The 14227-nt window shown below is 42.7% G+C and overlaps 1 protein-coding gene across 1 annotated transcript in view; it reads left to right on the forward strand.

Annotated features, from left to right (window-relative positions):
• The first annotated feature begins 2294 nt into the window (after positions 1-2294).
• The window catches only part of LOC111971126 (zinc finger protein 804A-like), a 108020-nt gene continuing 96087 nt past the window's right edge, over positions 2295-14227 (forward strand). The window contains exon 1 of the mRNA XM_023997920.2: positions 2295-2712. Coding sequence (XP_023853688.1) covers positions 2602-2712 — 111 coding nt within the window. The 5' untranslated portion in view covers positions 2295-2601. The remainder of the gene's footprint in view (positions 2713-14227) is intronic.

Raw genomic sequence — 14227 nt, forward strand, 5'->3', positions numbered from 1 at the left:
ACATTTATGAGTTATAATCCTAAGTCAAATGTATACATATTTTAGTCATTAAACACAAAAATCCCGTAACAATACACAAACAGGATACCTGCATCCGTAACACATACCTTGGCCTAAACATCAGCACAAAAGGTAACTTTCACAAAGCTGTGAACGATCTGAGAGACAAGGCAAGAAGGGCCTTCTATGCCATCAAAACGAACATAAAAGTTCTTGATGATCCGATAAATGGTTGATTTAGGTGCAATCTTACTGGCAGCAATATCCTTGCCTGTGAAGCCCTTTTTGTGCAAAACAATGATGACAGCACGTGTTTCCTTGCAGGTAACCATGTTTGACAGAGGAAGAACAATGATTCCAAGCACCACCCTCCTTTTGAAGCTTCCAGTCTGTTATTTGAACTCAATCAGCATGACAGAGTGATCTCCAGCCTTGTCCTCATCAACACTCACACCTGTGTTAACGAGAGAATCACTGACAAGATGTCAGCTGGTCCTTTGTGGCAGGGCTGAAATACAGTGGAAATGTTTTTGGGGGATTCAGTTCATTTGAATGGCAAAGAGGGACTTTGCAATTCATTAAAACTCATCTGATCACTCTTCATAACATTCTGGAGTATATGCAAATTGCCATCATACAAACTGAGGCAGCAGACATTGTGAAAATTAATATTACATTTACATTTTAGTCATTTAGCAGACGCTCTTATCCAGAGCGACTTACAGTAGAGTGCATACATTTTTATTACATTTTTTACATACTGAGACAAGGATATCCCTACCGGCCAAACCCTCCCTACCGGCCAAACCCTCCCTAACCCGGACGACGCTATGCCAATTGTGCGTCGCCCCACGGATCTCCCGGTTGCGGCCGGCTGCGACAGAGCCTGGGCGCGAACCCAGCCCAGCCTGGGCGCGAACCCAGAGACTCTGGTGGCGCAGCTAGCACTGCGATGCAGTGCCCTAGACCACTCCCGCCACCCGGGAGATCTATATTTGTGTCATTCTCAAAACTTTTGGTCACTACTGTACAACGTAAAACACCAAATAATCCATGCAGAGCGGAATTAGGCCGATACCCGCAAATCATCAAAATCCAGAAAAGAGCYGCTAAATTCTACAACCACCTAAAAGGAAGCGAATCCCTAACCTTCCATAACAAAGCCATCACCTACAGAGAGATGAACCTGGAGAAGAGTCCCCTAAGCAAGCTGGTCCTGGGGCTCTGTTCACAAACACAAACAGACCCCCAGGACAGCAACACAATTAGACCCAACCAAATCATGAGAAAACAAAATTATAACTACTTGACAAATTGAAAAGAATTAACAAAAAAACAGAGCAAACTAGAATGCTATTTGGCCCTAAACAGAGAGTACACAGTGGCAGAATACCTGACCCCTGTGGCTGACCCAAACTTAAGGAAAGCTTTGACTATGTACAGACTCAGTGAGCATAGCCTTGCTATTGAGAAAGGCCTCTATAGGCAGACCTGGCTCTCAAGAGAAGACAAGCTACTGCCCACAAAACGAGGTTGAAATTGAGCTGCACTTCCTAACCTCCTGCCAAACGTATGACCATATTAGAGACATATATTTCCCTCAGATTACACAGATCCACAAAGAATTTGAAAACAAACCCAATTTGATAAACTCCCATATCTATTGGGTGAAATATCACAGTGTGCCATCACAGCAGAAAGGTTTGTGACCTGTTGCCACAAGAAAAGGGCAACCAGTGAAGAACAAACACCATTGTAAATACAACCCATATTTATGTTTATTTAATATCCCTTTTGTACTTTAAAACCTTTAACCATTTGCACACCCTTACAACACTGTATATATACATAATGACATTTGAAATGTCTTTATTCTTTTTGGAACTTCTGTGAGTGTAATACTTACTGTTCATTTTTGTTTATTTCACTTTTCTATATTATCTACTTCATTTTGCTTTGGCAATGTTAACATTTGTTTCCCATGCCAATCAAGCGCCTTGAATTGATTTGAGAGATAGCCGCTGATTGGCCGGGAAGCGCAGGCTGAGCTAGGAATGTAGGAGAGGTAGCTAGAGTGTGTGACAGCCCCTTCTCCTCCCAGCCCTGGCCATCAGAGTAGAGGGCTCTCAGCCATTGGCTCAGCTGAGCAACACCAAACGCTGTATAAATGCATGCCTGTCGCCACGGTTTGTGGAAACATCCTCTCCCCAGCAAATGCTCGCCGACCGAGCCGGAGCATGAGCACCTCAGCAAGAGATGAATGAGGAAACGAGAGCACACTGCCGTAGAGAACGTGAGTGAGAACAGAGAAATAAAGATATAGTGTGTGAGAGGAACACAGAAGCCCAGAGTGTCTGAGCCTTCTGTTTTGATGGGCTGCAGAGTTTGGAGAGTCTCCCCTTGCTGTGAGGAGAGAATCTGAAAAAGCCCTCCCACCCTCTCCATCTGCGTCTGGACAGCCCTGACTCTCACGCCTTAYTGAGTCCATCCTATGCGTTCTGTGATTAGTGAAGTTGTTTACATCCGCACACTTTACTTGACTTTTTTTCGCTCGCTTGGCCAGACAGTGTGCTTTTTGCACATGGAAGCCACTGGTCTCCGATGGCTTGTTACTACATTGTCATCAGCTCCACACACCTCAGCAATGGACACTTCAGGAACATCAAGGGAGTTTTCCGGGGTCCCCTCAATAAGAATGGCAGCAAGAACTTGGTAAGACCTGCACCATCTCATAAACCTCTGAACAAGACAAAATTCTACATTTAACTAATGTTGCATTTTGAACCATATGGATGCATTTATGAAAATATGTGCAATATAGAATCCTGTTTGATTGTGTGCTGAGGAAGCATGCTATTAGTAATTACAACAGTGATAAAGCGTTACAGATCTGGGACTGTGTGATATTACAGAATATCAGCTCTGTAAATGAGATGACACACACACACACACACACACAACATACACAACACACACACACACACACACACACACACACACACACACACAACACACACACACCACACCACCACAACACAGCGACCAGTCCTTTGAACTTAAAGCTTCAAAGGAAGCCGCACTGTGTCCAAACCACGGACCACTTCATTATCACAAATGACATTATACATGATTATATATTATCCATACTCTGAACAGGGCTCTAGAATTAAAAGATCAGAATAATGCATTAGAACTGCAATGTCTATTGTCTGATGATTTTGGTGAAAAATATGCAGAAAACAATGACACGGCGGCAGCCCTGCAGTGAATTTAATTACAGTACATTTCTGGATTCCTGGAAGGAAAATCCTTGCAAAGCTTTCAAAGCGCTAATGAAAATGCACACATTCCCTTGTTCCATTTCTGTCTCTCTCTAGTCCGTATTTACACCTCGCTAAGGCACTCCGGGGGCTTTCCCGGCAGAGGAGCCTCCGCTCTAAAGAAGTGGAATCATATCAGATGAGATATTGATGCACTCACTGTGAGGCTATGAGAAATCACCGCTTAGTAGGAACCCTGTTCCCAGGGTTTAATAGACTAACGCAGCTGGTGTGTGTGTTGGGCGTCGTCGCCATCAAACAGCAACAGATTGTCTCCAGTCAACTGGAAAGCAAAAGAGTACACAATCCTCCCTCAGCAGTCTCACTCTATCCAGTTGACAGTTGATTTCTCACTACAGTCAACACACTTGCAGGCACCTTGTCCATATAACAGTAAGGATCCCACATTTACCATATGCCAGTGGTTTCATTCTAAACATGTGGAATCAATGTGACTACTAAGAAGCCACCTCAATGCGGTGGATAAGGACTCTGATTCTGAGGCACTCAGTAAGACTTAGTGAGATCTCCTGTAATTAGAGCTATGCTACTCTCACTATGCTACCCTCGCTAAGAGTCATCTCACTTACACTTCACTAGATTATCTATTTAGATATGTACAGCAATAACTTCACTTGTTGCTCTAGCTGTGAATTCTATTCTATCCAGGCTATTTATTTAACGACCTGATTTGCAGATCCTACCTTGTATTTACCTTATGTTTCATGCTACATTATAGTAAATGTACGCTACATTATTTGTGTAGTGACATGACTGCAATTCGGGTCAGGTCCCAAGTCCATCCGGATCCAGCCGTATATACAGTTGAAGTCGGAAGTTTACATACACTTAGGTTGGAGTCATTAAAACTCATTTTTAAACCACTCTACAAATTTCTTGTTAACCATCTGTAGTTTTGGCAAGTCGGTTAGGACATTTACTTTGTGCATGACACAAGTCATTTTTCCCAATAATTGTTTACAGACAGATTATTTCACTTATAATTCACTGTATCACAATTCCAGTGGGCCAGAAGTTTACATACACTAAGTTGACTGTGCTTTTAAACAGCTTGGAAAATTCCATAAAATGATGTCATGGCTTTAGAAGCTTCTGATAGGCTAATTGATATCATTTGAGTCAATTGGAGGTGTACCTGTGGATGTATTTCAAGGCCTACCTTCAAACTCATTGCCTCTTTGCTTGACATCATGGGAAAATCAAAATAAATCAGCCAAGACCTCAGAAAAAACATTGTAGACCTCCACAAGTCTGGTTCATCCTTGGGAGCAATTTCCAAACGCCTGAAGGTACCATGTTCATCTGTACAAACAATAGTACGCAAGTATAAAMACCATGGGACCACGCAGCCGTCATACCGCTCAGGAAGGAGACGCGTTCTGTCTCCTAGAGATGAACGTACTTTGGTGYGAAAAGTGCAAATCAATCCCAGAACAACAGCAAAGGACCTTGTGAAGATGCTGGAGGAAACAGGTACAAAAGTATCTATATCCACAGTAAAACGAGTCCTATATCAATGTAACCTGAAAGGCCTCTCAGCAAGGAAGAAGCCACTGCTCCAAAACCGCCATAAAAAAAAGCCAGACAATGGTTTGCAACTGCACATGGGGACAAAGATCGTACTTTTTGGAGAAATATCCTCTGGTCTGATGAAACAAAAATAGAACTGTTTGGCCATAATGACCATCGTTATGTTTGAAGGAAAAAGGGGAAGGCTTGCAAGCCAAAGACACCATCCCAACCGATTTAAATGTCAGGTATTGTGAAAAACTGAATTTAAATGTATTTGGCTAAGGTGTATGTAAACTTCTGACTTCAACTGTAAATACTTCAAAAACAAAAGCTACAGGTACATTCATTCATGGTAGCTGAGATCAGACCAGTGCACCTTGCGCTCTAAGGGAAAACTCAGTCTCAGCAACCCAGTGCAGCACCACTCTAAAGGCCCCAAACTGTTATCATTAGCAGAAAATTATAGTTTATGCAGTGTAACTGCTGAGCTTGTGAACACTTACCAGAGCCTGTGCTCACAGAGAGTGGCTAATGTGCACCTAACAGCTGATGTGAGAACTGTGTTCCTGAGGAGCGGTGCTCCCTCACACAGCTCTTTTTCAATGTACAATCTCTGCAAATAATGTAATTTATTTCACGCAATCTCACAATGGCTACAGGACTTGTTTTTGCTTTAGTGGTATACCAGGGCTGCCTGAGGCTACATTATTGATATGTATATTTCCTTTATATAACAGTTATTTCATTTACACATATGGCTTCCAATAATAAAAAACGATGCTTTTCATATCAACAAATATAAACATTACTTGTGATTATGGTATTTGACTTGGTTCATAATAGGGTTGGGCGATAGCCAGATTTTCATATAGTCATTACCGTCCTCCTCTCATCCCGGGATTTATGGTATTACCGGCTTAGTACACAAGGGGGAGCCATTAAAATGTTTTAAGCCCATTGGGTGTCTATTACCGGAACGAAATTAGCAAAAGTAATAGCGAATTTCCATGGAGGCTGCTAGCTAAATATGCTAACGAGCGCAAACAGATTTTTTCAGTTGTTGCAAAGTCAGGCAGTAAACATCATAAAGTTATACATATATAGAGCTACCGAATGTAATTTTTGGTGAGTTTTGACATTTACAAGCAAGTGTGAATGAGAGGCATTGTTCAAATTAACATTACTGGCTCTGGAGCAGCATGTGTTTACACGCTGTGTCTGTGTGGAGTCTGGAGTTTCTAGGGCAATTGGCCTGCCTGTTCTGCTCGGAGAAGATGGGGGAAGAGCAGTCGGGCGAGGTCTGAGAGGAGAAATCATAAGATAGCAGTAGCAACGGTACAGATAACTCATCCAAAGGGCTTTGACTTCTCAAACATGTTGTAAACTCAAATCTAAAATGCTTCTTATTATAATTTCTGCTCAGCATCAGACAAATTTTGTGCACCAGTTGCACTTCTCCACTCTGAGAATTCATGAACTGGCATTCTATCAGCAGACAGCGCTCTGGTGTAGCCCTACTTTTCTCAGGTAAAATACAAGAATAACTTTGAGAAAAACATTAGAAAATGTAGCGGCTACATTCTATCTATGATAAACAGAAATATGATGGCCATGCATAGTTTTTACAAAAAATGCCTTGCTTTTTCATTGTAAGATCATTTAGCTACAAGCCAAATCGTGTTGTCAACTGATGAAAATTATGCTATATTGTGACAAATGTGTTGCACTGATGTATTTTCTGTGAAGGAAAATTATAGTTGCACGTCCCTGATCACTCTATTGAAGAAAAAAAAATTGCCTTTCAATATAAAACGCAACCCGTCAATACACAGTTGGCCTCACCAGCTCCTGCCTTCTCCAGTTGTCCTATTTACAAACAAACACTTAACTGGCTCAACTGTTCTGGGGAACTACGGTAAGCTTTATAATGTAACAGGTGAAATGAATAACACAATTTGTTTATCTTCTAAGTTTACTGCAGGTAATTTCTTAACAAGTAGCTAGAAATATTAAAATGTATAGAAAAATACATATTTTCAACATTGAAAAACCATCCTGTGGCTATTTCCAAAACCCCCGGTATACGGTATATATAGTATAACGCTCAAGCCTAGTTCACAAACTTTTTTTATTAACGGTGATGGTGAAGTTGGCTCAAAACAAAGTAATGTATGTCAAGCATCTGGAACACCGGGTTAATGTTCCCTGTTTTCACATGCTACTGTTCAGTTTTAGCAAGGCGCTCCGACCTCACCAGTTTTGCCAGTCATGTGACTGGCCATAGCCCACTGCACCCTGGTTCAGTCCAATTAAACCCATCCAATGTAATCTAAACACTTTGCCAGAGTTTTTCTTTTCATGACAGCAGCTGCTCCCTTGACATTTGCTGACCCATTAATTCAGGCTGTATCACAACCTGCCATGACTGGGAGTCCATGTCACATCTGCTCCTGCCACGCCCTCTTGTGCTCATCTTGTGTCTCCTTCACCTGCCGCCACTCCCCCCAGTGCTCTCTCTATCTGTGTGTGTGTGACTGTGTGGGTGGAGACAGGTGTGCTGGAGTCAGAGCAGATCCCCACCAGCTGCAACCTGTTCCATAATCAGGACCTCTACAAATACTCAGCCCTGCCACTTCCACACTGCCAGATCGTAATCTCTGCTCAGTCAGTCCATGTTTCTAGCCGTTTGTTCCTGTTGTCTTGTTGTGCCTGTTTTCCCTTGCCTGACGCTGTTTTCCTCTCCACTACAGTTCTGCCCGCTCTGACTCTTGTCCCTGTCTCCAGTCCGACTTCTTGTCAGTCCTGCTACTCTATCCTGGATTCCCCACTCTACTCTACCTTGGATTCCCCTCCAGACTTGCTTACCCTGTCCAAACACCTCTCTCTCCAGCCTCAGCCTCCGCACCTGGTTTCCGGCAACCCGCCCGAGCTTTCCCTGGCTTGCACTCAATCTTCCCCCCATGTTTCAATAAATACCTTGGTTACCTCCTCCCAGTATCCTCGTCTGAGTCTGCTCTTGGGTTCACCTGTTCCGCTCTGCGTAACAGTCCCATAGGGCGGCACACAATTGGCCAAGCATCGTCCGGGTTTGGCCGGTGTAGCCCGTCATTGTAAATAAGAATTTGTTCTTATCTGACTTGCCTAGTTAAATAAAGGTTAAATAAAAAATATATAAAGAAATTAGCAGCAACGAGGACAGAGTGTTACATGTATGTGTGAATGAAGCTTGTTCACCGTCTGATATGACAGACCCTCCATCTGTTACCCTATGGCAGGTATTCCAAGCAATGCCATTGGGGGTGCGCCAAATAAAATGCGATTTACATTTATATATATCTCTTTTATTTTTTTTATTTTTTTTTTCGCATTTTCAAACCGTTACATTTATATTTTCCAACAGGCTATACCTTTGGGTGAGGTTTTTTTCTCATCTGAGTAGCCTCGTTTCACTGCCAAAAATCGAATTAAATCATCTAGTGTTCAGCGAAATAACAACACAATGTCAAATACAGGTAGACTAGTCAAATAATTAACATCCAATCACATTAACCGTTACTCTCTCACTGGAAACCTTCAATCTTGCGCAGACATTTAGAAACAAAACATGACCATTTGAAAAATAAGCCACGGGAGTTTTTAGAGCGAGAATAAAGACGACTTTCAAGTAGTAAGACATGTATAAAAGCAACAGATACTATTAATAAGAAGGGGCTAGAAGCGTCTTATATGGTGAGCTACCGAGTGGCTAGGGCAGGCAAGCCCCATAATATTGTGGAGGACTAAATTCTTCCTGCTGACATGGATATGGCTGGGACAATGCTGGGGGAAAAAGTTTTTAAAAACTATTCAGACAATGTCTTCATCAAACATCACTGTTTCACGACACATCAGTGACTTGTCAGGAGATGTTTTGAAACAATTACTCCTTCGCTTACAAGCCAGTGAATTCTATGTGTTACAGCTGGATGAGTCAACAGACGTGGCGGGCCTGGCATATGTCCGTTACATTTATGGGGGGTCAATTAAGCAATACATCCTCTTCTGCAAACCACTGTAAACAAGGACAACATGAGCGGATACTTTTTAAGCACTGGACAGCTTGCGAAGTCAAATGAACTTTGTTGGTCAAGATGTGTTGGGATCTGTACTGATGGTACAAAAGCCATGACAGGGAGACATAGTGGAATGGCAACGCACGTGCAAGCATTTGCTCCCGACGCCACATGGGTACACTGCAGCATCCACCGAGAGGCTCTTGCTGCCAAGGGAATGCCTGACAGCTTGAAAAACGTTTTAGACACTACGGTGAAAATGGTTCACTTTGTTAAAGCAAGGCCCCTGAACTCTTGTGTATTTTCTGCATTATGCAATGATAGGGGAAGCGACCATGTAACACTTTTACAACATACAGAAGTGTGCTGGTTGTCAAGGGGCAAAGTACTGACACGTTTTTCGAATTGAGAGAGCGAGCTAAAAGTTTTCTTTACTGACAATAATTTTCATGTGTCTGACCGCTTGCATGATGACGACTTTCTCACACGACTGGCCTATCTGGGTGATGTTTTTTCTTGCCTGAATGATCTGAGCCTAGGAGTACAGGGACACTCCACAACTATATTCAATGTGCGGGACAAAATTGAGGCTATGATTAAGAAGTTGGAGCTCTTTTCTGTCTGCATTAAAACTTCTTCGGCATCGGTGTCCCTTCCACGGGACGTTTGAGCTAACACCCTTCTCATTAACTTCTTAGGGATCAAATCCTGTTAACAGGATAGATTTGACAACATCCGGTGAAATTGCAGAGCGCCAAATTCAAAATACAGTATTATAAATATTGAACTTTCATAAAATCACAAGTGCAATACATCAAAATAAAGCTTAACTTCTTGTTAATCCAGTCAAGGGGTCAGAATTCAAAAAGACTTTACAGCGAAAGCAGACCATGCGATTATCTGAGGACAGCGCCTCGCATACAAAATGACAACATTCATCTATCAACCAGGCAGGTGCGACACGAAAGTCAGAAATAGCCATATAATTAATGCCTTACCTTTGAAGATCTTCTTCTGTTGGCACTCCAAAATGTCCCAGAAACATCACAAATGGTCCTTTTGTTCGATAATGTCCTTTTTTATGTCCCAAAAATGTCCATTTATTTGGCACGTTTGATTCAGAAATACACCGGTTTCAACTCGCCCAACATGCCTACAAAGTATCTAATAAGTTACCTGTAAACTTGGTCCAAACATTTCAAACAACGTTCCTAATCCATCCTCAGGTATCCTAAAACGTAAATAATCGATCAAATTTAAGACGTGATAATCTGTTTTCAATACCGAAGAAAAATACCCTTCAGAGACACGAACAAAGAACAGCCGTTCCTCAAAAGAGGAATGAAAGACTGTTGACGTCTAGTGGAAGCCATAGGAACTGCAACCAGGGCCCTTATAAATCAGGATTCCCAGTGAAAACTAGTGGAAAACACAATGAGCTCAACATTTTTTTCCCCTGGATGGATTGTGCTCGGGGTTTCGCCTGCCAAATCAGTTCTGTTATACTCACAGACATTATTCTAAAAGTTTTAGAAACTGAGTGTTTTCTATCTAAATCTAGTAATTATATGCATATCCTAGCTTCTGGGCCTGAGAAACAGAAAGTTTACTTTGGGCACGCTTTTCATCCGTATGTGAAAATACCGCCCCCTATCCCGAAGAAGTTTTAACCTGTGGTGAGTTAATCACAATTTTTGATGAACAAATAAGGTTTAATATATAAGATGGCTAAAGAAAGAGCAACATTATTGATCATTATTATGTTATTATTTGTGCCCTGGTCCTATAAGTGCTCTTTGTCACTTGCCACGAGCCGGGTTGTGACAAAAACTCACACTCATTCTTATGTTTAATACATGTATCGTATAGTGTGTGCGTGGCAGGCTTACAATGATGGATAAAAACAGAGTGCGCTGACCCTGGTGCGAGAGGTGGTACCCAGCTGGAACGTTTGAAGGGGTACGGGACTATAAAAAGTTTGGGAACCACCGCCCTCTGTGTTCCAATGGTAAGGGAATTAGAACTGTAATTTGTTGAGGAAACAAGACTGATTTTAGACACTTTCAATCAATCAATCAATTTTATTTTATATAGCCCTTCGTACATCAGCTAATATCTCGAAGTGCTGTACAGAAACCCAGCCTAAAACCCCAAACAGCTAGTAATGCAGGTGTAGAAACACGGTGGCTAGGAAAAACTCCCTAGAAAGGCAAAAAACCTAGGAAGAAACCTAGAGAGGAACCAGGCTATGAGGGGTGGCCAGTCCTCTTCTGGCTGTGCCGGGTGGAGATTATAACAGAACTATGCCAAGATGTTCAAAAATGTTTATAAGTGACAAGCATGGTCAAATAATAATCATGAATAATTYTCAGTTGGCTTTTCATAGCCGATCATTAAGAGTTGAAAACAGCAGGTCTGGGACAGGTAGGGGTTCCRTAACCGCAGGCAGAACAGTTGAAACTGGAATAGCAGCAAGGCCAGGCGGACTGGGGACAGCAAGGTGTCATCATGCCCGGTAGTCCTGACGTATGGTCCTAGGGCTCAGGTTCTCAGAGAGAAAGAGAGAACGAGAGAATTAGAGAGAGCATACTTAAATTCACACAGGACACTGGATAAGACAGGAGAAGTACTCCAGGTAACCAACTGACCCTAGCCCCCCGACACATAAACTACTGCAGCATAAATACTGGAGGCTGAGACAGGAGCGGTCAGGAGACACTGTGGCCCCATCCGAAGAAACCCCCGGACAGGGCCAAACAGGAAGGATATAACCCCACCCACTTTGCCAAAGCACAGCCCCCGCACCACTAGAGGGATATCCTCAACCACCAACTTACAATCCTGAGACAAGGCCGAGTATAGCCCACAAAGGTCTCCACCACAGCACAAACCAAGGGGGGGCGCCAACCCAGACAGGAAGATCACGTCAGTAACTCAACCCACTCAAGTGACGCACCCCTCCTAGGGACGGCATGAAAGAGCACCAGCAAGCCAGTGACTCAGGGTTATGTTAATTAAGCACCGAACAGAAGAAAACTGACTGAAACAGGGAGGGACTATTTGGATTTGTCCAATAAGAAACGATAATCCTCATTTTCTGTTGCAATATGTTTTTACATTTTTTTAATGATTTCATACCCCTAATTTAGAAAAAATCTCCAAGATGCAGTACACCACCACAGATATGTGCTTTGGCTTTCCCTCTAGTCTAGAGCAACACAAAGTATAGCTACTGTAAGTATGTGTGTCCCGAGTGGTGCAGCGGTCTAAGGGACTGCTTCTCAGTGCTAGAGGTGTCACTACAGACTCTGGTTCGATTCCAGGCTGTATCACAACTCGCTGTAATTGGGAGTCCCATAGGGCGGTGCACAATTTGCCCAGTGCAGTCATTGTAAATAAGATTTTGTTCTTAACTGACTTGCCTAGTTAAATAAAAGTTAAATAACAAATAAAAATGTATACCGGGGAACACTGCCTTGACATGCTGTCACGTTACCGAGGATACTGAAGGAGTGTGCGAGGTGCGCGTGGGCGTTCACACCTCTCACCTCTGTCAAACCCCGGGAATATTGTAGGAGGACGGAAAGCGAGCCACCATTGCCACACAAGTCAATTAGCCTCCTCTCTCTTTCTCTTCCCCATCATTTCTGTGCTTCAGAGCCCCTGATTGCCACACTAATGAGCTAGGTCTGAGGAGCACATTCAGCTTCACACTTTTTGAAGAGAGCGAGAACTCCCCTCTCCTCTCCAGAGAGGTGTTTGAAGTCTATATTGGCAGTGGTTAGTTATTCATGTGTCCTCGCCTTCATTTTCTGGGCAATATGCGACAGGTGGAGTTCTCCTTCCACACATAATGACAGTTTTGATGTACCTTCATTAGAGGTGGGACTACCCTTTATTTAGCTCTCAGCATCACTAGAGTGAAAACTATATTCTATATGTTTGGCCTTGTGTAATGGAACACGCATTGGGATATAGGAGCTCATTAATGGTAATGGTTTTATTGAAGACACTACATATAATGTATACCAGTGTAAATGTGTGAACAGTTGAAGAACAGTCAGAAGTTTACATACAATTAGGTTGGAGTAATTAAAACTCGTTTTTCAACCACTCCAGAAATTTCTTGTTAACAAACTATAGTTTTGGCAAGTCGGTTAGGACATCTACTTTGTGCATGACACAAGCAATTGTTGTTAACAGATTAATTCACTGTATCACAATTCCAGTGGGTCAGAAGTTAACATACACTACGTTGACTGTGCCTTGAAAAAGCTTGGAAAATTACAGAAAATGTCATGGATTTAGAAGCTTCTGATAGGCTAATTGACATCATTTGAGTCTATTGGAGGTGTACCTGTGGATGTATTTCAAGGCCTACCTTTAAACTCAGTGCCTCTGCTTGACATCATGGGAAAATCAAAAGAAATCAGCCAAGACCTCAGAAATGTCTGGTTCATCCTTGGGAGCAATTTCCAAACGCCTGAAGGTACCACGTTCATCTGTACAAACAATTGTACGCAAGTAAATACCATGGGACCACGCAGCCGTCATACTGCTCAGGAAAGAGATGTGTTCTGTCTCCTAAAGATGAATGTACCTTGGTGAGAAAAATGCAAATCAATCCCAGAACAACAGCAAAGGACTTTGTGAAGATGCTGGAGGAAACGGGTACAAAAGTATCTACATCCACAGTAAAACAAGTCCTATATCGACATAACCTGAAAGGCCGCTCAGCAAGGAAGAAGCCACTGCTCCAAAACCGCCATTATAAAGCCAGACTATGGTTTTCAACTGCACATGTGGACAAAGATCGTACTTTTTGGAAAAATGTCCTCTGGTCTGATGAAACAAGAATAGAACTGTTTGGCCATAACGACCATCGTTATGTTTGGAGGAAAAAGGGGGAGGCTTGCAAGCCGAAGAACACCATCCCAACCGTGAATCACGGGGTGTCAGCATCATGTTGTGGGGGTGCTTTGCTGCAGGAGGGTCTGGTGCACTTCACAAAATAGATGGCTTCATGAGGAGGAAAATTACGTGGATATGTTGAAGCAACATCTCAAGACATCAGTCAGGAAGTTAAAGCTTGGTCACAAATGGGTCTTCCAAATGGACAATGACCCCAAGCATACTTCCAAGGTTGTGGCAAAATGGCTTAAGGACAACAAAATCAAGGTATTGGAGTGGCAATCACAAAGACCTGACCTCAACCCCATAGAAAACTTGTGGGCAGAACTGAAAAGGTGTGTGCGAGCAAGGAGGCCTACAAACCTGACTCCGTTACACCAGCTCTGTCAGGAGGAATGGGCCAATTCTGGG

This window comes from Salvelinus sp. IW2-2015, linkage group LG12 (genome assembly GCF_002910315.2).
Source record: "Salvelinus sp. IW2-2015 linkage group LG12, ASM291031v2, whole genome shotgun sequence".
In the NCBI taxonomy this organism is placed as follows: Eukaryota; Metazoa; Chordata; class Actinopteri; order Salmoniformes; family Salmonidae; genus Salvelinus; species Salvelinus sp. IW2-2015.